Source organism: Castor canadensis, chromosome 18, assembly GCF_047511655.1.
Source record: "Castor canadensis chromosome 18, mCasCan1.hap1v2, whole genome shotgun sequence".
NCBI lineage: Eukaryota > Metazoa > Chordata > Mammalia > Rodentia > Castoridae > Castor > Castor canadensis.
The window spans coordinates 2,250,654-2,273,220 of NC_133403.1; the positions used below are offsets into that span (position 1 = coordinate 2,250,654).

At 52.5% G+C, this 22,567-nt stretch overlaps 2 protein-coding genes across 11 annotated transcripts in view; one reads left to right on the plus strand and one right to left on the minus strand.

Annotated features, from left to right (window-relative positions):
• Emid1 (EMI domain containing 1) overlaps window positions 1-16,459 on the plus strand; it is a 40,709-nt gene extending 24,250 nt beyond the window's left edge. For 3 of the 8 annotated variants that reach the window (XM_074061298.1, XM_074061299.1, XM_074061304.1), the window contains exons 14-16: window positions 7,327-7,371; window positions 12,369-12,453; window positions 16,180-16,459. In XM_074061298.1, coding sequence (XP_073917399.1) covers window positions 7,327-7,371; window positions 12,369-12,453; window positions 16,180-16,307 — 258 coding nt within the window. In that variant the 3' untranslated portion in view covers window positions 16,308-16,459. Of the gene's footprint in view, window positions 1-7,326; window positions 7,372-12,368; window positions 12,454-12,689; window positions 13,379-16,179 lie in introns of those variants that run through there. The other 5 variants (XR_012443566.1, XM_074061306.1, XM_074061302.1 and 2 more) reach the window with 5 other exon arrangements.
• A 748-nt stretch (window positions 16,460-17,207) lies between these two features.
• Window positions 17,208-22,545, minus strand: Rhbdd3 (rhomboid domain containing 3). 3 transcript variants are annotated; one of them, XM_074061308.1, is made up of 8 exons: window positions 22,426-22,545; window positions 22,022-22,162; window positions 21,350-21,466; window positions 20,614-20,810; window positions 19,372-19,755; window positions 18,008-18,170; window positions 17,633-17,920; window positions 17,208-17,543 (listed from the first exon to the last, which is right to left on the minus strand). In XM_074061308.1, the coding sequence occupies exons 4-8, from the start codon at window positions 20,759-20,761 to the stop codon at window positions 17,363-17,365; spliced, it is 1,164 nt and encodes a 387-aa protein (XP_073917409.1). In that variant the 5' UTR covers window positions 20,762-20,810; window positions 21,350-21,466; window positions 22,022-22,162; window positions 22,426-22,545; the 3' UTR covers window positions 17,208-17,362. The 3 variants fall into 3 exon arrangements, with proteins under 3 accessions (XP_073917409.1, XP_073917408.1, XP_073917410.1); XM_074061307.1 differs by having other exon boundaries at window positions 22,319-22,459; XM_074061309.1 differs by lacking the exon at window positions 21,350-21,466 and having other exon boundaries at window positions 22,319-22,459.
• Window positions 22,546-22,567: the final 22 nt, after the last annotated feature.

Here is a 22,567-nt window from a genome sequence, read left to right on the forward strand (position 1 = left end):
TTTTGCTTTTCTCTTTGTGGATTGTCTTTGCAAGTCATCTGGGTACAATGGTGATCGTTAACGATGTACGTTGGGAATTTTTTTAATTAATAAAACAAGTTATGACAGTTTCAGGTTCACACCAGACATGAGTGGGACCATAGAGTTCTCTGTGCCCGTGCCCACCTTTGCACGACGTCTCCCACTATTGACTCCCCCCACAGAGGGACACATTCATTACAGGAGGTGACCTAAACTGATGCATCCTTCAGGCTCACGCTTGGTTCTGCACAGTCCATGGTTTTGACAAACACGATGGCAGGAGTTCTCCACTGTACTCGCATACAGGATAGCTGAAATTCCTCTGTGCTCTGCCTCTTCTTCCTTTCCTCCTTCCCAGCCTCTGGCAACCACTATTCTTTTCTGCTTCTCCCTAGTTGTACCGTTCCCAGAACGTCAGAGAGCTGGAATCATACAGAAGGTGGCCTGTTCATGTTAGTAGTATGCACTGAAGCTTCTTCATGTCTTTTCGGGGCCGGATAGCTCTTTTTTTTTTCTCTTTAGCATTGAATAATATTCTGCTGTCTGAACGTACAGTTGATTTAATCCATTTGTATCTTGGTTGCTTCCAAATTTTGAGCAATTATGAGTAAAGCTGCTGTAAACATCCAGAGGCAGGTTTTTTCTGGAACAACATTTCTGGATCAACAGTGGTTGATCATATGGTTAGTGTTTTGTGTGTGTGTGTGTGTGTGTGTGTTTGTGTGTGTGTACTGGGATTTGAACTCAGGCCCTCATACTTGCTAAGCAGGTGCTCTACCACTTGAGCCACTCCACCAGTTTTTTTCTTTTTTTTTTTTTTTCTCCCAGTACTGGGGTTTGAACTCAGGGCCTACACCATAAGCCACTCTACCAGCCCTGTTTTTGTGAAGGGTTTCTTGAAATAGGATTTCACAGAACGATTTGCCTGGGTTGGCTTTGAACCTTGATCCTCCTAATCTCTGCCTCCCGAGTAGCTAGGATTACAGGCATGAGCCACCTGCACCCAGTTTGTGATGGATTTTTTTGAGATAAGGTCTCACGAACCATTTGCCGGGAGCTGGCTTTGGACCACGATCCTCATGATCTCTGCCTCTTGAGTAGCTGGGATTACAGGCTGAGCCACCAGCACCTGGCTGATAAGATTAGTTTCAACAGAAACCACCAAACTGTCATCCACAGTGGCTGTGCCGTTTTGATTTTGTTTTGTCGAGTTTCTTCGGGGGACAGTACTGGGGTTTGAACTCAGGGCCTTGCATTTGCTAAGCAGGTGTTCTACCACTTGAGCCACACCACCAGCCCGGCTGTGCCATTTTGCATTCCCACCAGCAAGGAGTGAGAGTTGGCGCTGCGCTATGTTCTTCCTCATCCTTGCCATTGTATTGTTGCCAGTTTCCCGTAGGACAAGGTGTCTGGTTTTGTTCTATCTCCTTGTGGTTTTTATTTGCAGTTCCCGAACGACATGATGTTTGACGTCCTTTCCTATGCTCACTTGGATCTGTATCGTGTTCGGTGAGGTGTCCGCTGAGGACTTTGACCATTTTTTAATTGGGTTGTTTGTTTTTCTCATTGCGGAGTTTTAAGAGTTCTTTGTTCAGATGTGTGTTTTTGCAAATGTTTCTTCCCTGCCTTTGGCTGGCCTCATTGTCTTGACTTTGTCATGTGTTGAGCAGAAGTTTTTAGTTCTAATGGAGTCCAGCCGTGAGGTTTTTCTTTCATGGATCATGCCTTTGATGTTGTGTCTGAAAATCATTCCGACATCCAGAATCACCTAGGTTTTCTCTTCTGTTATCTCCCAGGAATTTTGTTTGTGTTTAAGTTAGCTCTGTGATCCATTCTGGGTTAGTTTTTGTGAGAGTATAAAAGTACGTCTCTAGACTTTTTTTTTCTCTCAATACTAGGGTTTGAACTCAGGGCCTACACTTTGAGCCACTCCACCAGCCCTTTTTATGTGATTTTTTTTTTTTTTTTTTGAGATAGGGCTCTCGTGAACTATTTGCCTGGGGCTGGCTTCGAACTGCGATCCTCTTGCTCTCTGCCTCCTGAGTAACTGGGGTTACAGGCGTGAGCCACTGGTACCTTAGATTCATTTTTTAAAAGCTAGAATCACTTTATGTTTCATAGACTGGCCTGGAACTCCTGGGCTCAAGGGATCCTCAGCTTCCTGAGTAGCTGAGACTATAGAAATGTGCCACCACACCTGGCTTGATTTGTTTTTTTTTTTTTTGTATGTGGATGTCCTGTTGTTGCAGCCCCAGTTCTGGAAAGGACTGTCTTCCCTCCACTGTCTTGCCTTTGCTTCTTAGCCAGAGATCTGTTGAGTGGATTCATGTGAGTCTTCTCCTGGCCTCTGTTCGCTGTGGTCTTGATCTGGTGATCTCTTTATCAGTGCCTGGCTATCTTGATTAGGACAGCTTGGTACTAAGTCTTGAAGTTGGCTAGCCTTAGTCCTACAGGTGTGTTCTCCTTCACTATTGAGTGGGAGATTCTGGGTCTTTTCCCTTCTCTTTGCAAACTTTATAATCAGTTCGTGGATATCACATAGTAAATTGTTGGCATTTGGATTGGGATTGCATTGAAGCTGTAGGTCAGGTTGCAAGAACTGGCATCGTGACAATATCAAGTCAATCTGTCTGTGAACATGGGTTATCCCTCCCCTTTTTAGTATTTTATTTATTTAATTTTTTTGGTGAGCTGGGGGATTGAATCCAGGGCCTCACATGTGCTAGACAAGTGTTCTACCACTGAGTTACATCCCAGCCCTTACTCTTTCTTTTTTTTGGCAGTACTGGGTTTGAACTCAGGGCCTCACACTTGCCAGGCAGGGGCTCTGCCACTTGAGCCACTCCACCAGCCCTCATCCCAGGCCTTTTTATTTTATTTTGAGACAGTGTCTCACTAGGCTCACCTTGAATTTATGACCCGAGTAAGCTGGGATTACAGGTGTCCACAACCACCACGCCCAGCCATTTGGTACTTTGATATCTTTCATCACAGTTTTGTGGCTTTCTTCATATACCTTTCACATATTATTTATTTTGGGGTTTATTTTTTTGGGCAGTATTGGGGTTTGAACTCAAGAACTCGAGATTGATAGGCAAGTGCTCTACCACTTGAGTCATGCCTCTACCCTTATTTTGTTAATTTCTACTACCTAAGTATTTCATCTGGGGCAGTGGTAATGTAAATAGTAAAGTATTTTTGATTTCAAGTTCTGCTTGTTCATGGCTAGTATACAGAGGAACAACTGACTTCTGTATTTTAACCTGGATTCTGCACACTTGTGATGATATCTTGTTAGTTCCAGCACTTTTCTTTGTCAGTCCACACAGGCTTTTCTACATAGATCTACATAGATCATGTTATTTACAAACAAAAACAATTTTATTTCCTCCTTCTTGAGTCTTATACTTTTTATTTCCTTTTCTTGTTTTATTGCACAGTACTTTAGTACTGTGTTGAAATGCAGTACTTAACAGGGAAGCTTTGAGTTGCTCACCATTAACTATGGTGTCACTAGTAGCTTTTTTTAATAGATGGTCCTTTTTTTTTCCCCCCCCATAGGATTGGGGCTTGAACTCAGGCTTGCACTTGCAAAGCAGGTGCTCTATCACTTGAGCCACACCTCCAGTCCAGTTTGTGCGGTTATTTTGAAGATGGGGTCTCGAGAACTATTTGCCCAGGCTGACCTTGAACCATGATCCTCCAGATCTCAACCTCCCAAATAGGCAGGAATACAGGTGTGAGCCAGCCAGCCTGGATTTGTTTTTCCTTCCTTCCTTCCTTCCTCTCTTCCTCCCCCCCTTCTTTCTTCCTTCCTATCTTCTTTGGTGTTCCTTTTGCTTCTCAGATCTGTGGTTTGGTCTCTGATATTACTGGGGAAAATTCTGTGTCATTATCACTTCACACATTGCTTATATTTCTCTGTCTCCTCCTCCTGGAACCCCATTATGTAGTTGTCTCACAGTCCTTGAATATTCCGATCAAGTTTTTGTGTTCTTTTTTTTTCTCTTTTAGTTTCAGTTTCAGAAGTGTCTATTGTCATCTCAAGCTTGGAAACCCTCTCTTCATCCCTGTCCCATCTACTGATAAGTCCATTGGAGGGATTCTTCCTTTTCTTATCCCCACACTTCTCTTTTATGCTGTCTTAGAATTTCCATCTCTCTGCTTACACACCATCCCTTCCTGTATATTGTCTACTTGTTCCTTTAAGTCCCTGGACTTCTGGCTACTTGGGAGGCTGAGATCAGGAAGATTGAGATCAGGAAGATTTGCCCAGGCAAACAGTTCACTAGACCCCCATCTCCAAAACAAACAGAGCAAAATGGACTGGAGGAGTGGCTCAAGTGGTAGAGGGCCGGCTTTGCAAGTGCAAAGCCCTGAATTCAAACCCCAGTCCTACCAAAAAATATGTATATATATTTTTTCCTAGTCTGATAGTTCTAAAATTTCTGCCACATCTGGGTCTGATTCGAATTTTTGTTTACTCTCTTCCAACTGTGTTTACCTTTTAGTATGCCTTGTAACTTTTGGGTGAAAAGATTAAAGAAACTGTGATGACTAGGCTTTAGGGACGTAGGGGAAGGTGCAGGGGAAGGGAAGTGTTCTCTAGTCCTGCCATTACATCTGTGTCTGTCAGCCATTCCTGAATGGTAACTTCCCAAAACTTCTCAAGGTTGTTGTTTTAGGCGTTTATGTGTGTGTGTGTGTGTGTGTTTTGTTTTTGCCCCTGTAAGATGGCTAGGGTGGGTAGAGCTGGGTATTTCCTTTTCCCCACGTGGAAAGCTAGAAGAAGCTGGAATCTCATAGTATCCCTCCCCCAGGAGTGGTTAAGCTCTAATGAAACAACATCGGGTTAGGCTTGGGTAAAGTAGTTTGTCCTGAGAGCAGGCCCTATAAAGAATAAAATGGTCTGAGCCAGGTGCGGTGGCTCCCGCCTGTAATCCCAGCTACTCAGGAGGCAGAGATCAGGAGGATGGTGGTTCAGAGCCAGCCATGGGCAAATAATTCTCAAGACCCTATCTCAAAAAAAACCTACAAAAGAGGGCTGGTGGAGTGACCCAAGTGGTAGAGCACCTGCCTGGCAAATGTGAGGCCCTGAGTTCAAACCCCGGTGCTGCCAAAAAAAAAAAAAAAAGCGTAGAATGTTCTGGCATATTTCAAGATATTTCCTTTTGTCCCCCACCTGCTGGAAGTGACTTTTCACTGATATTCACTGTAAGGACCAGGCAGAAATTCTTGAGATAAAACTCACAAAAGTTGGCAGGGGACTATGTCTGCTCCCCTCCCTGAGTGTTCACCTTTCAGATTTGTCCGCAGAGCTGCCTGGCACTGGTTCCAGTGGAGGTTTTGCTTCAGTAAATTGGGGTTCTCCTATTTCCTGTCTGTCTCCCTGGGTTTGGGGACAGTGGTTGTCCTATGGTCTCCGACCTAAAAAGAGTTGTTGATTTTTCTGTTCTTCACTTGAAAGGATGAAGTGACAACTACTAATCTCACATGCTTGACTTAGGGCCTAGAAGTCTGTTTTGATTTATTTTGCTTCTAAATCAAATTTGGAAAAAAACAAAAAAAGAAGGTCAATAGAAAAAACTTTCTTTTTTTTTTTTTTTTTTTTGGTGGTCCTGGGGTTTGAACTCAGGGCCTCACACTCACTAGGCTGACACTCTACAACTTGAGCCATTCTGCCAGTCACAGAAAAAAAACTTTCTGTTCCTACTCTCTCTGCTTCTGGATCTCTACTTTTTGGTTTTTGGGGGCGTTTTTTTTGGCTATACTGGGGTCTTTTGTTGTTGCCATTTTGGCAGTCCTACAGTTTGAACTCAGGGCCTCACACTTGCTAGGCAGGCTCTCTACCACTTGAGCCCTTTTTTGGGATGTTTTTTTTTTCAAGATAGGGTCTCAAGAGCTATTTCCCCAGGGCTGGCCTTAAACCTTGCTCCTCCTGATCTCTGCCTCCCAAGTAGCTAGGAGTACAGGCATGGGCCACCGGCGCCCAGCTTGGAACTCTAATTTTATGTGCTGGTGGGGATTGAACCCAGGGCCTCAGGCATGCTAAGCACACATTGGATCCCTCAGCTGCACCCCTGGCCCAATTTGTTTTAAATCCTTTTTCAATTTGGGCTTCACTTTTAACAGTCCATTGGCCTGTTTTCAAAGTGATTGACTATTCTTTCTTCTGTTATTACATCTAAAGTAAATTATTCCAGGAGTTCCATCTCAACAGATTCTTTCACACATTTATCAGAGATATTTTGCACTTTCCTGTCTGCGACAACATCTGAGTATGGATCTGTGACTGGTTTTTCTCATAAATATGGGTCACATTTTCCTGTTTCTTTCATGTTTGCTTACTTTTTATTGCAGACTGGACCACACAATGCTCTGAATTCTGCTATCTTCCAGTGAAAAGTGTTGAGTTTTGTTCCAGCACAATTAAATCCCTAACGGATCACCTTGCTCTTTTGGAGTCTTGGTTTTAGGTTTTATCAGAGAAAGTTCATTTTGTTTTGCCCTTGGTCGCAGGAAAATTCCCTACTCTTGGTATCAGTCTTTATTCCTAATGTGTGACCTTTCTGGAGTTTCGTTAGCAAAGCTCAAGTGTTCCAAACTCTGTGTCTTATGTGATGGGAAAAGACTGAAGTCTGTGCTCAGTTGTTTCTCCCCCGGGCTCCTTGACGTTTTGCCCTGTGGGATAGGCAGCTGTGGGATTAGCTAAGAATCAGAGTGGAGCATTTAGGAAGATTTTGTCCCCTTTCTTTTGCCCTTCCCCCCCTTACTTCCAGGATTCTCCCCTCAATTTCCTGCTTCTCTGAGAGGCTCGACCCCAACCTCTGACTCCTCAGGTCAATAAAACTGAAAATGGCTGCTTGAGGCTGGACCCCAGGAGGAGAGAGAGTGATGTGTGGATTCTGCCCAGGGTGGTCTCTACCTCCAGCTGGGTGGTCTCTAGTTTCTAGGTGGTCTCTGTCATTTTCCATTGTTTTGAATAGCTTGTTTTGTTTTACTTTACTTTTGCAATGTTAGTCTAATATAATCTTCTCTCTGTAGGTGTCTCTCTGTCTCTCTCCTTCTCTCTCTCTCTCTTTCTCCCTCTCTCTCTCTCTCTCTTTCTCCCTCTCTCTCTCTTCCCAGTGCTGGGGATAGAACCCAGGGCCACAGGTGTGCAAGGCGGCAGGTGCTCTACCACAGAGCCCATTGTCTGTGTTTCTCCAAGTCTTTCTCCCTCTGTCTTCCCTCCTCCCCCTCCCCTCCCTCTCTCCTCTCTCTCCTTCCCTCCCTTACTTCCTCTCTCTCTCATTCTCCTTGCAGGGAGACCCTGGCCCCAAGGGAGAGCCTGGTGAGAAGAGCCACTGGGTAAGCTCTGGTCCAGCCCTGGCCTCCCCTGCTCAGGAGACAATTCACTGGCCTTCTGGGGGGGGGGGGCGCCCCCACCTCAGCCCCACTACAGCCTGGTCTCCTAGGCAGGAGCCTGCCTCAGTTTTCAGTCACAGCCCTTTCCCATCCTGTCACCCACCCTGGGCAGGGGCAGCCCTATCAGCAGACCCCACCGTCTCCTGTCTCTATCTTTGTCCCTGACTCCACCTCCCCTCTGTGGCCTTTTCAGGCCAGGGTGGCTCTACCCATTCCTGCTGGGGGGCAGGGGGAGGGTGGTTGGGTGACCCAGATCACACTGCATTCCTCACTCCCAGCTGCCATAGTCCTCTCCCAGCAAGAACTGTGGCCTCTGCTCCCCGTCTGCAGAAGAAAGGGAGGCAGGAAGACAGCCTCCCTTAAGGGAGGGGCCTTAAGAAAGCCATGAAGCATAGGAAGGGAGGCCTAGAGACAGTGAGGTAGTTGAAGGTCCCATGGTGAAAGGGATGGAGGACCTAGAAACTACCACACACATAGAATATCCAGGAAACCTGGGAAGAGAAGCCTTGAAACCATCATTTGATGTGGTGAATGAGGTCAGGATCCCTAACTCCACTATACCCCAAACACCTGCAAATAGGAAACCCATGAGGAATGGCAAGGGAAGCCTAGAAGAAACTGTCACTTGCAGAGGGGAGCCACCACTGTGTGCAAAGGAAAACCTGAAGAGTAGGAAGGGAAGCCTAGAAAATGTCACAACCACAGCAGAGAGAGGAGGCATGAGCAGGGGAGCCTGGAAACCATACAGTCATCATTCATGTGGAGTCTCAGAAACCGCCACAGTCATTGGGGGTCATTGCAGAGAACAAATTTCAAGAGCTAGAAATCTCCTCCCGCAAGATGCGTATGAGGGAGGGGCCAGAAGCCTGGAGTGTGCCATGCCTCAAGGTGTCACAATGTGGGGCCCTGGAAACCATCGCTGATGTAGGAGATGTTGAGAAAATAGTCAAGGTGGGGGCAGACACTCCTATAGGAGAGACAGTGGGGCCAGTCTTTCGGAGGGTGGCACCAGCTCTCCCTTCCCTCTGCCTCCCCGTCATCCCCTGCAGTCTGGCTGGGACGTCCTACTTCTTAGAAGCCACTAGTTAGTGAGGCTGTGCACAACCCCAGCCCCTGCCCTGCGCTCGGTCCTAGATTGTGGGGTCAGTGATGGATACAGCCGTGGGAGCCCCCCTACCCTGCACGAGTCCTCTCTGTGTCGCCCATGTCTTCCGGGGCCCTGCTACCTCTCCCAGCTGCTGCCTTATCTCTAGCCAACCTACCCCAGGTCCCCATCCATGGTCCCAGGGCCTCTTAAGAATCCTGGTAGTGTGGGCGTGTGCCGAGCCAGAGGTCAGGTAGACACATGTGAGCCACCCCTGCCTCTCTGAGGCCCTAAGCTTGGGGACAGGTTTTCCACCCAGCCCAGGAGAGGTGAGAGGGGTGAGATGACAGCAGAATCAGGCTTGCAGTCCCATCCCTGCATGGGGAGCCCCAGCAGATGCTTTCCAGACTAGCCTCGAACTCAGGACTACCTGTAGGAGGACCCTCTCCACCAAGAGGTAGCTGGGTCCCCACCAGTCCATCTTTCCCTTGTCCCCCTGTACTTCTGCCCCCTGCTTGCTGCCTGCCTGGGAGGGATCTGGGCTGGGGTTGCATGAGGCTTTGGGGCCTGCAAATCCCTGTTCACACTCTACTTACCAGAGCCCATTGGTGCATCTTTGAGATGTCCTGGCCTGGCTTGCCTGTGGCTCAGCAGTGACACCCAGTGGTCATACATGCATACGGCAGGACCCGAGTGAGGCATGAGCCACTCCGTCTAGATAGAAGCCTTCACGCAGACAGGGAAACTGAGCAAAGCCGTGGCAGAGCTGAAACTGGAGTCTAGCCTTTTCAGTTCCAGAGGGGCCAGAAGAACCCCCCCAGTATCTTCTCTGTGGGTGCCAGGCCTGGGGACAGAGGTACCATGCAGACATTCTCCATCCTAGGGAGGTCACAGTGGGCTCAGCAGGCTGAGGCAGGAGGATCTCAAGTTTGAGGCTGTGCTGGGCTACCTAAGGAGACCCTGTCACACACACAAAAAAAAGAATACTGTTATTGTCCCAAAGAACCACAATGCCACTGTCACAGCTAAGAAAGCTGACATTAATTCAGTAAAATGAAGCTACCTAGTGAGGAACTTACGTTGTCAGTTTTATCAGATGTTCACAAAATGACTTCAAAAATTCTTTTTTATTTATTTAGATACTGGGTTTTAAATTCAGGGCCTTGTGCTTGCTAGGCAGGTGCTCTTCACTTGAGCCATGTCCCCAACTATTTTGACTTTGTTTTTGTTGTTGTTTTTATTTTTTTGGTGGCCTTGGGGTTTGAACTCAGGGCCTCATGCTTGCTTAAGCAGGTGCTCTACCAACTGAGCCACTCCACCAGCCCTTTTTTGTGTTGGGTATTTTTAAGATAGGGTCTTGAGACCCTGGCTGGCTTTGAACAGCGATCCTCCTGATGTCTGCCTCCTGAGTGGCTGGGATTACAGATGTAAGCCTCCGGCACCTGGTCATGTTTTGAGATAGGGTCTCACATCTATGCCCAGGTCAGGTCTGGACAGCGATCGTCCCAAGTAGCTGGGCTACAGGTGTGTGTCACCGTTCCCAGTTTTGTTTCTGTGTGTTTTTCAGTGAAAGTGATAAAGTTTATTAGAAAGGAATCCTCTTTCAATAGACTGAAAGCAGGTTGTCTCTAGACCAAGCATGAGAATGACACACAGCTTTTATTGGTTGAGATGGGGGGGTCTCAGGGACTTTTTGCCCAGGCTGGTCTCAAACCATGACAATTCTTCCTTCCAAACTCTGCCTCCTATGTAGCCAGGATTACAAGCGTGAGCCATGGTGCCCAGCTAAAACACATTTTCACCTGAGCTTTTTTTTTTTTTTTCCTGTGGTACTGGGGATTTGAATTCAGGGCCTCTCTCCTGCTAAGCGCGCTCTCTACCGCTTGAGCCACTCCACCAGCCCCTGTCTGGTTCACAGTGAGGTCACTCTTGGCCCAAACACTAGCAGGGGACTTGGTACCTTTTGAATACACCTCATCAGGAAGCCCATGACGTCAGCTTGCCCCTGCTCTTCGGGCTGGGAATGGCTAAAAGGAATTTTTGAACATCATCAGTTTTTAGTTCCTGGTCCCATGATACTTGAAAAGGGATTACTTTGGCACGGGGCCACAGCGACCCTGGGACCCTCAGGCTGCAATGGTGTTTTAGTGGCCCGAGGGTGGCCCTATCTTTTAATAGTGACAGATGGCTGGATGGTGCGGGACAGCCCCAGGGAGTGACCACTCTCATCCTGGACCTGCTGGGAGGCTGTTTGGTTGCTTAGAGGTTCTTTGTTTCGGTGGGGTTTTGTTGTTGTTGTTTTTGCTGTACTGGGATTTGAACTCGGCCTTGTGCTCACTAGGCAGGCACTCTGCCACTTAAGCCACTCCCCCAGCATTTATGCTTTTGTAATTTTTGAGATAGAGTCTCACTTGGTGCACAGACTGGCCTGGACTGCAGTCCTCCTACTTACGTTTTCCAAGTAGCTGCAATGACAGGTATGCACCACTACACCCAACTTATTGGTTGAGATGGGGTCTCACAGACCTTTTACCTGGGGTTGGCCTTGAAGCCCGATCCTCCCAATCTCTGCCTCCCATGGTTTTGGAGTTTTTGAGACAGGGTTTCACTGGGTAGACCAGACTGGTCTTGAATGTGTGATCCTCCTGTCTCAGCCTCCAGAATGCTGGGATTACAGAAGTTCTCTGCCACCCCCAGCTCTCTGTAGATGTGTTTATGGGAAACGACTGCCTTAAATTGGATTGTAATTGTATAAATATGCATTTACTCATCCCTTCACTGGACATGTACTGAGTACAGGATGCTGAAAGAGACTTCTGGATGCTGTCAGGGCTGGTGTGGTCCTAGCTGTGTCCTGGTACTCTGTTGAAACTGAGGTACCTACATTCCGGAAGCAGCTATGGTCTGGATTAGAAAAGAGGAAGGGGAGGGTGTGGAGCCTTGGTGAAACTAAGGATCCTGTGTTGGGGAAAGGACAGGCAGATTGGGAGGAAGTCAAGGGGACGGCCTGAGCCCTGGGCAGCAGCTGAGATGCTCTGGGAGACGTGCAGATGAGTGTTGCTTAGAGGAGACGACTGGGCTACAGTCTTGGTGCCCAAGACATGTCAGAAGATGGGCCTGGCGTTGCCAGAGCCCTGGTGGGGATGACAGCTGTTTTCTGGGCAAGGCCAGAGCCTCAAGTTTGCATTGAAAGCAACAACCATGCCACTCCAGCGTTTTCTGTTTTTACTCACTTACAGAGTGAAAGTGTCAGCAACTAGCCTGGTGGTTCACCACCTGTAATCCTACCTACTTGGGAGGAGCGATCAGGAGGATCGAGGTTCGAAGCCAGCCCATGGCAAATAGTTCTTGAAAAAAACCATCACAAAAAAGGGCTGGCAGAGTGGCTCAAGCAGTAGAGCACCTGCCTTGCAAGTGTGAGGCCCTGAGTTCAAACCCCAGCGCAGCATACACACACCCGAAAAACAACAAAAAAGCAATTTAAACAGTAGGAGTAAACCAAAGTGTAGGTGACCCAGGGATGTTTCAGGTCATGCCAGAGCAGCTCGGGTTGGCAGCAGAGATTAGAGGCTCCGAGGCAGCTTCTGGGGCAGTGACTGTGCCCGTTATTGGCATCCCCTGCCTCCAGACTAGCATGATTTGTGGCTAGCTGGGGTCAAATGGGACTGGGGAGCCGGAGGGTCTTAGGGGTTGCTTCTGCCCGCCATGTGTGTCCCCTCCCGTTCTTTCCCTGGTCTTGTTTGGCTTTTCCCTGGGCCCTGGGCTATGGCAGGTAACGCAGCGCTGTAGGTGTGTGTCCCATGGGACAGGGCGCCCCTGGCCCCGTCACGGCTGCATCTGTCTCTTTCCTCCACAGGGGGAGGGGTTGCACCAACTACGCGAGGCTTTGAAGATTTTAGCTGAGAGGGTTTTAATCTTGGAAACAATGATTGGGCTCTATGGTGAGTAGAGACAGACGGACAGACAGCCCAGCCCCTGCCTGCCAGCCTTCCCCCAAGCCCTCATGGGGTAGAACTGGCTTGAGTCAGTTCAAGGTCACGAGGCTGGAAAAGGTGCCTGTCAGAGGCCAAGACCACCATTTCTCATTGACAGGTCCCTCCTCCACACACAAGGAGGGCCCTGGAAACCCTGGGCCGAGGGCTGGGTGTCTGGGCATTGTGGGTAATGTGGTTTCCAGGCCTGCAGGGAACCAGTCTGGAAGAATGTGCGATAGGACCGAATGCCAGATCAGCAAGGGATTGTGGGTAACAGGGCCAGACTCCAGCAGTGCAGGGGATCATGGATACTACAGTCAGAGCCTGGGCTAACGGATTGACTCTACTCAGGCTTCAGTGACCCGGTCCCCAGACCCACAGGACAACAGGTCCTGGAGCTAGACTCCAGAGGCAGGCTTGGGCCCCAGGGGATTCTGGATAATACGTCACCTACCTGTTCTGACCCTCCTGCCCCAGAGCCCTCTAGATGCCCTCACAGGACCAGCCCTCTTGGCCGTACATGTCCCTTCTGTAGGTCCCACCTTCATTCTCCTCTGTTCCTTGGTTCCCTTTCAGGGAGCCCTCACCCCTGGCATCCACCCTGTAATCCCCCCACCCTTCTGGTCACTTGAGGAGCCAGGCAAGCCCCCCGTAACTTAGGTGGGGAGACTGAGGTCTCAATGGAGATACACCCAGGCTCCTGTCCTGAAGTCCCCAGGCACATGCCCCCACCCCCTGGACTCCTGGCCCAACCCTCGGAGGCCAGACTCGCACCGTCTGCTCTTCTGGATCTCCCATCAGCCTCCTAGCTTACAGAGCTTCCTGCAGCAGCAGGCTCAGCTGGAGCTCCTGGCCAGACGGGTCAGCCTGCTGGAAGCCATCATTTGGCCAGGTAACGGCAGGGCGGGCAGGCAGGGGCAGCCCCTTCCAGGGGGCCTGGGAAGGGCAGGGGCGTGCATAAGGTGCCTGCTAATGCTTAGCCTGGGCCAGCAGGCACTTTGTCCTTCCACCACTGCCAAACAGACATACCCCTGCCCTCGTGTAGCTTAAGAGGCTGGGGTGGGCAGGAGTGGCGCTGAAGTGAGCCCTGGCACTGGCAGTGAGAGCTAGGATGGAGGTAGGGGGGTGTCTAATTGGAGGGCTTCCTGGAGGTGATAGAGATTGGATCAGGGGAGCGTGAACAGGCAGAGGAAGAGCAGAACCCAGAGAGGATGGCATAGGAGGTGGTTAGGGTCCAGATGGGCAGAACCCTAGTACTTGGATCCTGGATATGAGGCTAAGGAAGTCTTTGCCCTTCAAACAGAGCCTATAGCTGTCGCTGGGGGAAGGGATTGGGCTCCGTTTTCACCTGGCTGTCCTTCGCCAGCTGCAGCCACCCTGTTCTTCAGCCCATGAGCACATGGGCACACAGCCTCAGTATCATTTCCAGCCTCACCTTTGTTTTGCATAAGGGGTGACTGGGGAAGGAAGGTCAAGGTTACAGCCAAGCCTCCTTTGTTCAGCAAAACTGCGGTAGCACCTGCTGATTGCAGCTCTGGGGTCCACCAGAGCAGGGAGGGAGTATCTGTAGGGTTGTGGGGTGGAAGTCCCCAAGGAGGTCACTTCTTGTAGGAGGTGGGAGACTTCGTGGAACAGGACACACTCGTGATGGGTCAGGAAGAGATTCCTGGTGTGCCAGGCAGAGGAGGAGGGCAGCCTGACAAGGGTCCTGAAAGGGTGTGTGGTCTGTTTCCAGAGCCCCTTCCTCCAGCTACCAGGGACCATCTCCCAGACCTCCTTCCCCACCCATCTGCTCACTTGAGGAGCCAGGCAAGCCCTGTCCTCACCCTAGGAAGGGAGACAAGGTCTCAGTGGAGACTCATCCAGGCTCCTGCCCTGAAGCCAGTTGGCACCTGCCCCTCACAGCCAGACTGGAGGACCCTTGGGCACAAAGGACCCAATCCCACCTTCTTTAGGTGTCTCCCGCCTCCTCTGTAAGAGTATTAGGACAGAAGTTAGGGAACCGCTGGGCTACTGTGGCCCTTCGGCTGACACTGCCTGTCCTCAGCTGCGTTTACCTGATAGGGAGGAAGTACCAGACACCTGGAGAAGCCCATGACCCATCAGTGGTCAGGAGTCCAACTTGGGTTGGGCCTGGAGGGCGAAGTTCAGGAGGAAGGGAACAGAAAGACAGGACCCACGGGGGCTTGGGGTCTCCAGCACACACAAAAAAATGGCCTCCTCCTCACTGGACTGAGTCACACAGCAGGTGTTCATGTTTGGGTTGTAACTAGTAATGATGCTGACAGCTGCCACCTCTCTGGGCCACCTGGGTTGACACCAATCGCCTGCAGTCCTGACAGTAAGCTTGCCAGATGGGCAATGCCCATTTCACAGATGAGAAAACAGAGGCTTGGGCTCGAGTGAGTCCCTCTGGGTCAACTCCCAGGTCTGTCTCCACCTGCTTCTGCACTCAGGGGGCCCAGGGGGATCCCAGGGCCCCAAATTCGATCATGTTGTGACCAGCCCTTCAGGAGACCTGGGTCAAAGCCACACTAACATTTACTGCGAAAAACGCCTTCTGTCACTGGTCTTGCTAAACTCATTTATGGCAGGGGTGTGACGACCATGACAGGAGTGTTATCTCAGCATTCCAGATGAGGCTCAGAGGTCTGGCCCCTCGCTGGGGCACAGTGGGGCCAGGAGTTAACCACAACTGGTGCTAGAACCAAGGCCCTGGGCCACCTTTCTCCTGTGCTGCCTGACATCGGGTGTGGAACGTCAGTATGACAGTGACCATACACGCCTGTCTGGCCTCAGGTCCTAGATCTCAGCCCGCAGGTGCACAGGTGCGGGCAGTTAGGATGACACGGGTACAGCCCACTCCCTGGCCACGTCCTCAGTGGGCAGCTGGCGCTCATGAGAGTCCAAGTTCTGTCCTAAAAATGGGGCTCTGTAGGCTCAGCCAGGTCTCCCATTCTGGGGCACTCCTTCCCGAGCATTCCTCTCCCCCCTAGGAAAACAACCTATTTTGACCTGCTCGTTCAACTTAGGGAATAGTCAGTCACAGAAGGCTTCTTGGAGGAGGCAGTTCCTCGTCTAGGAACTAGGTTTTGAAGACGACAAGAATGCCAATTCAGTTTCACTCCCCAGGTATAGCTTGTGTCCAGGGTGGCGCGTAGCTCACCACAGCCCCCTTGGCACTGACCAGTCATTGTTGGTGCTTCCTGGGCCCTCAGAGTCCCACTGGAAATGGCCGTTTTTAGGATCAGACAATTGAGGGCCCAACACTGACACTGGCTCACCTTGCTTGAGGCTACACAAGTCAAGGGCAGAGTCTGGCCCTCCTAGGCCCTTCCCCCAACTGATGGCCCAGGCCAAGGAAAGAGGGATAAAGTCTCTTCCCTAGGCTCAGTTTACCCAACTACAAAATTGAGGATTCGGGGTTATACCGTCACTTCAAAATTTCATGGCACGTTTGCTGTCTGCTGAGCATCCTGAAAACCCAGGGGGCTGGTTCCCCCCGACAGAGCAGGAATCACACAGCCCCAAGTGCTGTCATGGGGCTGAGCAGCCTGCAGATGGCCTCTTTCCCAGTGTCCCAATTGCGGACACAGTGTGCCCGATCCCCCCACCACCTCACAGAGGGCCAGGGGGAGGTGGGCACCCCACTGGACCCCCTAACACAGCCTCTCTCCTCATTCCCTCCGGCAGAACCAGAACCAGGGTCCGGGGCAGGCCCTGGCGACATGGGTGCCCCCAGCCTCCTTCGGGGAAAGAGGGGAGAACATGCAGCCAACTACCGCATCGTGGTACCCAGGAGCCGCAACGGCAGAGGATGAAGGTGGCGGTGTCCCCAGGCCGGGGTGGGCTGCTGCACCAGGCTTCCTTCCCTGCTCGCCTGGACTTACCCAGCTGCCTCCAGGGACTGTCAGCTCCTATTTATTAATGTCCTCAGGGTCCCTTCTGCCATCTAGGACTTCGGGGTAAGCCATTCTTGGTCCTGGCAATTGTCTGAGACCAAACAGGGGTAAGGCCTCATTCAGGGGCTTGGGCCTCAGTTTCCCTCTGTGAAATGGGGTGCAGCAGACCTTCAAGGAGGACATGGAAGTTTGAGGCATCTCACCTCCTCAGCTGTCGGCAGTCCGAAGCTGGCATTCCGTCTGCCTGGCCTCAGTCGTGCAGGATGTTGGGGGGGGGGTGGCGATCTCTGTCCCACTCCCCAGTCTAACCCAGGCGGGGGGTGTCTCTACGTCTCCTCTCCTTCTCTTCTGGTGCTGGGTTCTCACCCCAAGGCCAGGCTGCCTAACTGGACTGCATGGTCGGGGGGCTCCTTGCTTCAGTTCTACCCTGAGCCCCCGGCCCCTCCCCAGTGTCCCAAGTGGAGGTGGGGCATGGAGAGGAAAGGGCTGCCTGCTCCAAGTGCCTGTGACAGATGTGGGAGGTTGACATGTACTGGACAATAAAGGTCCTCTTGCCTGATCCCACCCAGCCTGGTCTCTGTGTCTGGGGGGCAACCTGAGGCCCCAGGCCGGACAGCCCCAGCTGGAAAGGAGCAATGGAGGATGCTCCTCAAAGGGGTGCCCAGTCCATCCAGGAGGACATGAGCTCCACCGTGTGGGGCAGAAGCCGATCCACAGCCACCCAGCTGCTCTCCCTCGGCCGGCCATTCGCTCAGAGCTCATTCATTCATTCATTCATTCGTCCCTCCATCCCAACATGGAAGAGCCAAACACCACTGCTGCCTCCCCGGAGTTCTGACTTTTAATCTCCACAGAACCACAGCAATGCACTGGAGGCCTCTCCTGCCCCAGGGGTCCTGTACCCTCAGCAGACAGAGCAGGGGCTCGGGCTCCCCGACCTCAGGCCAGGCATGTGCCTCCACCCTCCACCTGGGCTAGGGGGGCCCAGAGCCGTTGGGGTGGGCAGGAGGACCCCCCCTGCCCTCAGTCACCAAGGTTTCAGTGTCCACCTGCTTTCCGACCAGCAGTGACACAGCACCTTCCACGTGGCCTGCAGCTGCCAGTGCCACCACGGCCTGTTCTGTGGGGAAGCCCATCCGCTCCAGCTGCTGCAGCCTGTGAGATGGGGTGGACAAAGAGGGAGTGTCAGGCCACCCTGTCCCCAATACCAGGATGCTCCACGCCACCCCACCCACCTGCTTTACCGCAGAGAGGAGACGGAGGACTTGGGCAGCCACAGTGGGCTCTGGGACCCCTGGGTTGGCCCGTCAAGGAGTGAGGCCCGGATGCCTTCCTGTAGCATCTGCTCGTCCAGGGCTGCCCACATCGGGGTCCCTGGGCTGAAGCTGGACCTGGTCCAGTTAAGGCCTGCCTCCGAGGAGCCCTCCCAGGTTAGCTGCACAGGTCCCAGGCCTGGCGGGAGCTGAGCTGAGCTGTCACTGTGGGACCAGGGACCAGGAGAGGCCGGGAAAGGAGGTCCACGGCTGGCAGGCCTGCAGGGACAGAAACAGAGGAGGGCCTGGATGCCAGCCACCGCCAGGTTTCTACCACCAGGACTGGGGCCACGGAGTCACCCTCACCTGGCTCCAGCAGGATGGGTGACAGGTAGCTCAGCCAGGCTGCCAGGGGTGGGGAGGAGCCTCAGTGGCCAACATCCAGCCAGTGTCCTGCACAAGACGCCTTCCTGCAGTACCTGGAGCCGCTGCTCTGACAGCTCCAGCCACTGGAAGGCCCCAGCAGAGTCTGTCTGCCCAGGGCAGGGCAGCTGGTCAAGGAAAACCAAAACCAACTGCATACCAGGCCCCATGCAAGTGTGTGTCCAGCATTCCCTCGTCTCCCTCACTGCAGCCCTCCAGGAATATGTCATCATCCGAGTCACCACCCCAGGCGCAGAGAAGAGACTTGCTAAAGCTACTTGGTCACAGGGGAATAGCAAATGTACCTCCCCCAAAACCTGGCTCTTCCTTGCCTGTTCCCAGGGTCCCATGCTCTGTGACTCCCAGGAAAAGTCCTGTTACCCCCTCCTTCCTTCAGCCAGGCCTGGGCAGCCAGTGTCCACAATCAGACAGGCTGGAGGGATCAGCCTGTTCCCTCCAGTGGCAGTTGTCCCCCCAGACATTAAGCATCTTTGAAGCAAAGGCCCGTGTTTAGGACACCTGCACCACAGGCCCCAGGCTGCCCCAGCCTCACTCCCACCCCTGCTACCGGTTTTCACTTCACTTCAACCCTTGGCCCACCTCAGCTCTTCCAGAGGTCCTATAAGGTTCTTTTTATTTTCTTGGCAGCACTGGGGTTTTGAACTCAGGGCCTATTTAAGCCACACACACTCCCAGCCTGTTTGCTTTTAGTTATTTTTCTATAGGATATTGTGCATTTTGCTTGGGGTCAGCCTCAGACCTCCTTGCTCCTCCTACCTCTGCCTCCTGAGTAGCTGGGACCACAGATGTGCCATCACACCCGATTTTTTTTTTTGGTGAGACTGGGGTTTGAACTCAGGACTTCGCGCTTACAAAGCAGGTGCTCTACTGCTTGAGCCACTCCTCCAGTCCATTTTATTCTGGTTATTTTGGAGATAGGGTCTCACCAACTATTTGCCCAGGCTGGCCTCAGACCACGATCCTCCCCATCTCAGCTTCCCAAGTAGCTAGGATTACAGGTGTGAGCCACCAGCCCCCGCTTCGACTTGTTTTTGAGATGGGATTAGCCTTGAACTGAGATCCTTCGATCTCTGTCTCCCACATAGCCCCATGGGTTGCTTGGGATCATTAACTGGCACTTTTCCTGGTCATGAGCCCTGCCCCCAGCCCAGAACGATGCTCTTGGAACCCGTGTACATAGTCACTTGGTGTTGCTTGGGCCTGACCTGCCTGGGTCACTTCTTTCCCAGGCGTCCAGGAAGCCCATCCACAGGTCCACAGGTGCCCTGGGCTCAGGCAAAGGATACAGGCTAGGCCAGCAAGCAGGCCACAAAGGAGTTGCAGAAAGGGCGGCTCAGAGCTGAGCAGAGGGGTGAGGGCAAGCAGCAGCCAGGGCCATAGCCATGGTGGCAGTGTCCCTTGGGGCCATCTGGGGCAGTGGCCCTGCCCTGCCAGCATGGCCAGATGGACAGGCATGTATCCGCAGCCACCGGCTGCCCTGGACACCCCCAGGCCTGCCAGCAGTACAGCCAGCAGCCCGGCAGCCAGGGAGAGCAGGGCGGAGGCGTGCAGGAAACGCAGCGTGCCCAGGCGACACTCTTGCCGCCAGCCGAGAGTGGGCAACAGGAACAGGCTCAGGAGCAGGCCTGGCAGTGCCGTGTGGCCCAGGGCGTGCGTCAGCAGCCGGTGCACTGGGGGAGAGAAGGGTTTATGAGCCAGGTTAATGGCCTCTACCTCCAAGGCTGTCCCAGGTGTGCCTGGCCAGAGGGCAGGAAGGTACCCTCCACCTAGGTCACCTGTTGCGCCAGCTACCCTCCCTAGGAGCCAGTGTGCCATCACCTAATCACTGGTAGCGCAGATCAGGGGCTTCCAGACCCCTGTGGCGTTAAAAGGGACCTTCCACTGTCTTCTGTCAACCAACTACTGAGCCTCCCAGGCATGGTACAGAATGCTTAGCGTATAGCACAAGAGTTCTCTCCTCCCCTCCCCTTTCCTCTCTCTCTCCCTCCGTGTCTCTCTCTCCTCTCTATTTAGTGAGACAGGGTACCTGGTATGTACCCCAGGTTCACCTTGAACTCACAATGTAGCCCAGGCTGGCTCTGAACTCTCAGTCCTCTTATCTCAGCCTCCCGAGTGCTGGGGTTACAGGCGTGCATCATCACACCCGGTGCTGACAGCCCAAGTAATAATGAGACTCCCCTGGAGCTATCTCACTCCCACAAAGCTGTAAGACCTTAGTCAAACTGCTTAACCTCTCTGAGCATCATTTGGGCTCAAGTGTAAACAGGCTGTTATTGGTAAAGACGTGCTCAGCTGAAAATCTTAGTTCCCATTTCAAGGGAAAGCTGATGCTATCGTAAGAAAACTACCCACAGCTTCCACCCCCACCCCGGCCCCTCTGCTGGCTCCTCTGTCCTCCTTGGCTGTGGATGAGCTGAGCACACTCCCAGGGCCCAGGGTCCTATCCCTGCTTGACCATTGCAGGTTGCAAGTTACTCTGGGGCCCTTTGACAAATCTCCAGTTTCCTCAAAAGTCCATGAGGCCTCACCCTGCCAGGGGTCCAAGAGCAGCTCCGGGGCCAGGGCCAGGCTGGGGCCAGCCCCTACCAGCCACAGACTGCTCAGCAAAAGCATCAGGACTGAGGAGGCGAGAGGCAGCGCTGGGGACAGTGGACCAGTGGGGTCCCTGGCATGCATAGCTTGGTTGAGGATGGCCAGCAGTGGTCCTGGGGCTTTGTGTTGGGGGCTGGGGGAGGGGATAAAGGAAAACAGTAACAAGTTATTACTGCAGCTTTTATCTGGTGCCTTCTCAACTGCCCAACCAACGGCCCCATTTTAGAAACTGAGGCTGTAAAGGCAGCTTAGCTAGGGTGGGGTCCAGACCCCAACCCATGTGCTCACTAGACATCTTCCCATCCCATGTGTGGGACAGGAAGAATCTTGAGGGCTGCTGAGCCCTGAAGAGGCATCTGATGGGTGGCATCAGCCAGGGAGGCAGAGATCAGGTGGATCACCGTTCAAAGCCAGCCCCTGGCAAAGAGTTCCCGAGACCCTATCTTGAAAGATTCTATCACAAAAAGAAGGCTGGTGGAGTGGCTCAAGGTGTAGGACCTGAGCTCAAACCCTGGTACCCCCAAAACAGAGCCAACTCACTACCTGTGGCCCAAGAGAAGACCTCACACGGGAGGCAGCTGCCCCAACCTAGCTGGTCCAAGTTCTGGCTTTTCCCCTTCCTGCTATCCCTCACACCCAGCCTGTCCTCCAGGCCCTGCTGGGCCCCCTTACCCCTGGCCAGGCCTCCTTGTATCAAGACTGTTACTGAGCCGATTCAGGCCAGAAAGCGGGGTCCCAGAGAGACAAGTCTGCCTAGTTGGCTTTCTTGCTTCTGCATCTGCCACTTTTCTGTAGAAAAAAAAAAAAAAAAAGTGGAAACTTCCAATGTTCTTCCCTCCATCTCACCACCAAGCAAACTCCTACTCACCCTTTGAAACCCTGCTCAATGTCCCCTGCCCATTTCCTTCCCACAATCATGAATCTTACCCTATCTTATAAGCACAGCTTTAGGGGGCTCCCCAAGCAGGGGGCCTTATAGGGGAAGCAGGAGTCTCTTATCCCCAAGTTCACCAGGGTACTCCCAGCACACAGCCAGTGTTTTGTATGTGTTCACTGAAAGAAAGACACTAAAACTTGGCTCCAGGTCCTGCTCAGGGATTTGGGGTGAACCCTGCCTTTCTTTGAGATTGGGCTGAGGTTCAGGTGCCAGCCTTGCCTGGAGGCCAGATCCGGGGCCAAGGCACTGGTTGATGGTGGAAGCTTTTTTCTTTTTGCACCCTCACAGTCATTCTGCCCCTGGGCACCTTGGCAAAGGTGAAGGACTTGCCCGTGGACACACAGAAGCAAGACTTGAATTTCTTCAATGAAGGAAATGGGAGTTTAGCGCCATCAGATCCTGCCTACCTTGCTGGGAAGCCTGGAGGACCGAATGGGAAGTCAGGGACAGGGTTGATTCTTCCGGGTGGTGGACAGAGTGGGGACTCGAACTCGGCTTTTGTGACTTTGGGAAAAGGACTCAATTTTCTCGGGCCTCAGTTTCCCCTTCTGTGAAAACAAGGGTATGAAATGATTAAAGGGCAATCACAACCCCGACCGTTACTGGGATGGGAGGGGTGTGGGTTGGGGCTCTCGGGACCGAGCACGACGTTGGGGACCTCCCGCCCAGAGCGCCGGCCCGGGCCACGCGTCCCAGGTACTCACTGCGGAGCACGCTCCCCACCCCGGAGGGCCGGGCGGGGGGCCTCGGCCGGGAGGCCGGCCTCTAGCTCCCGCCCAAGACCTAGGATCCCTAAACCCACTGCACGCACATCCAGGCTCGTGACCCCGAGCGGCCGGCGCGCCACCCCATCCCCCGCCGCCCGCCGATTAGTCAGCAGTTGTTCTAGGCCCGGATCCCTTCCCCGCCCCCCCCCTCCCCGCTCCCCAGCCCTCCCGCCGGCCTCCGTTTCC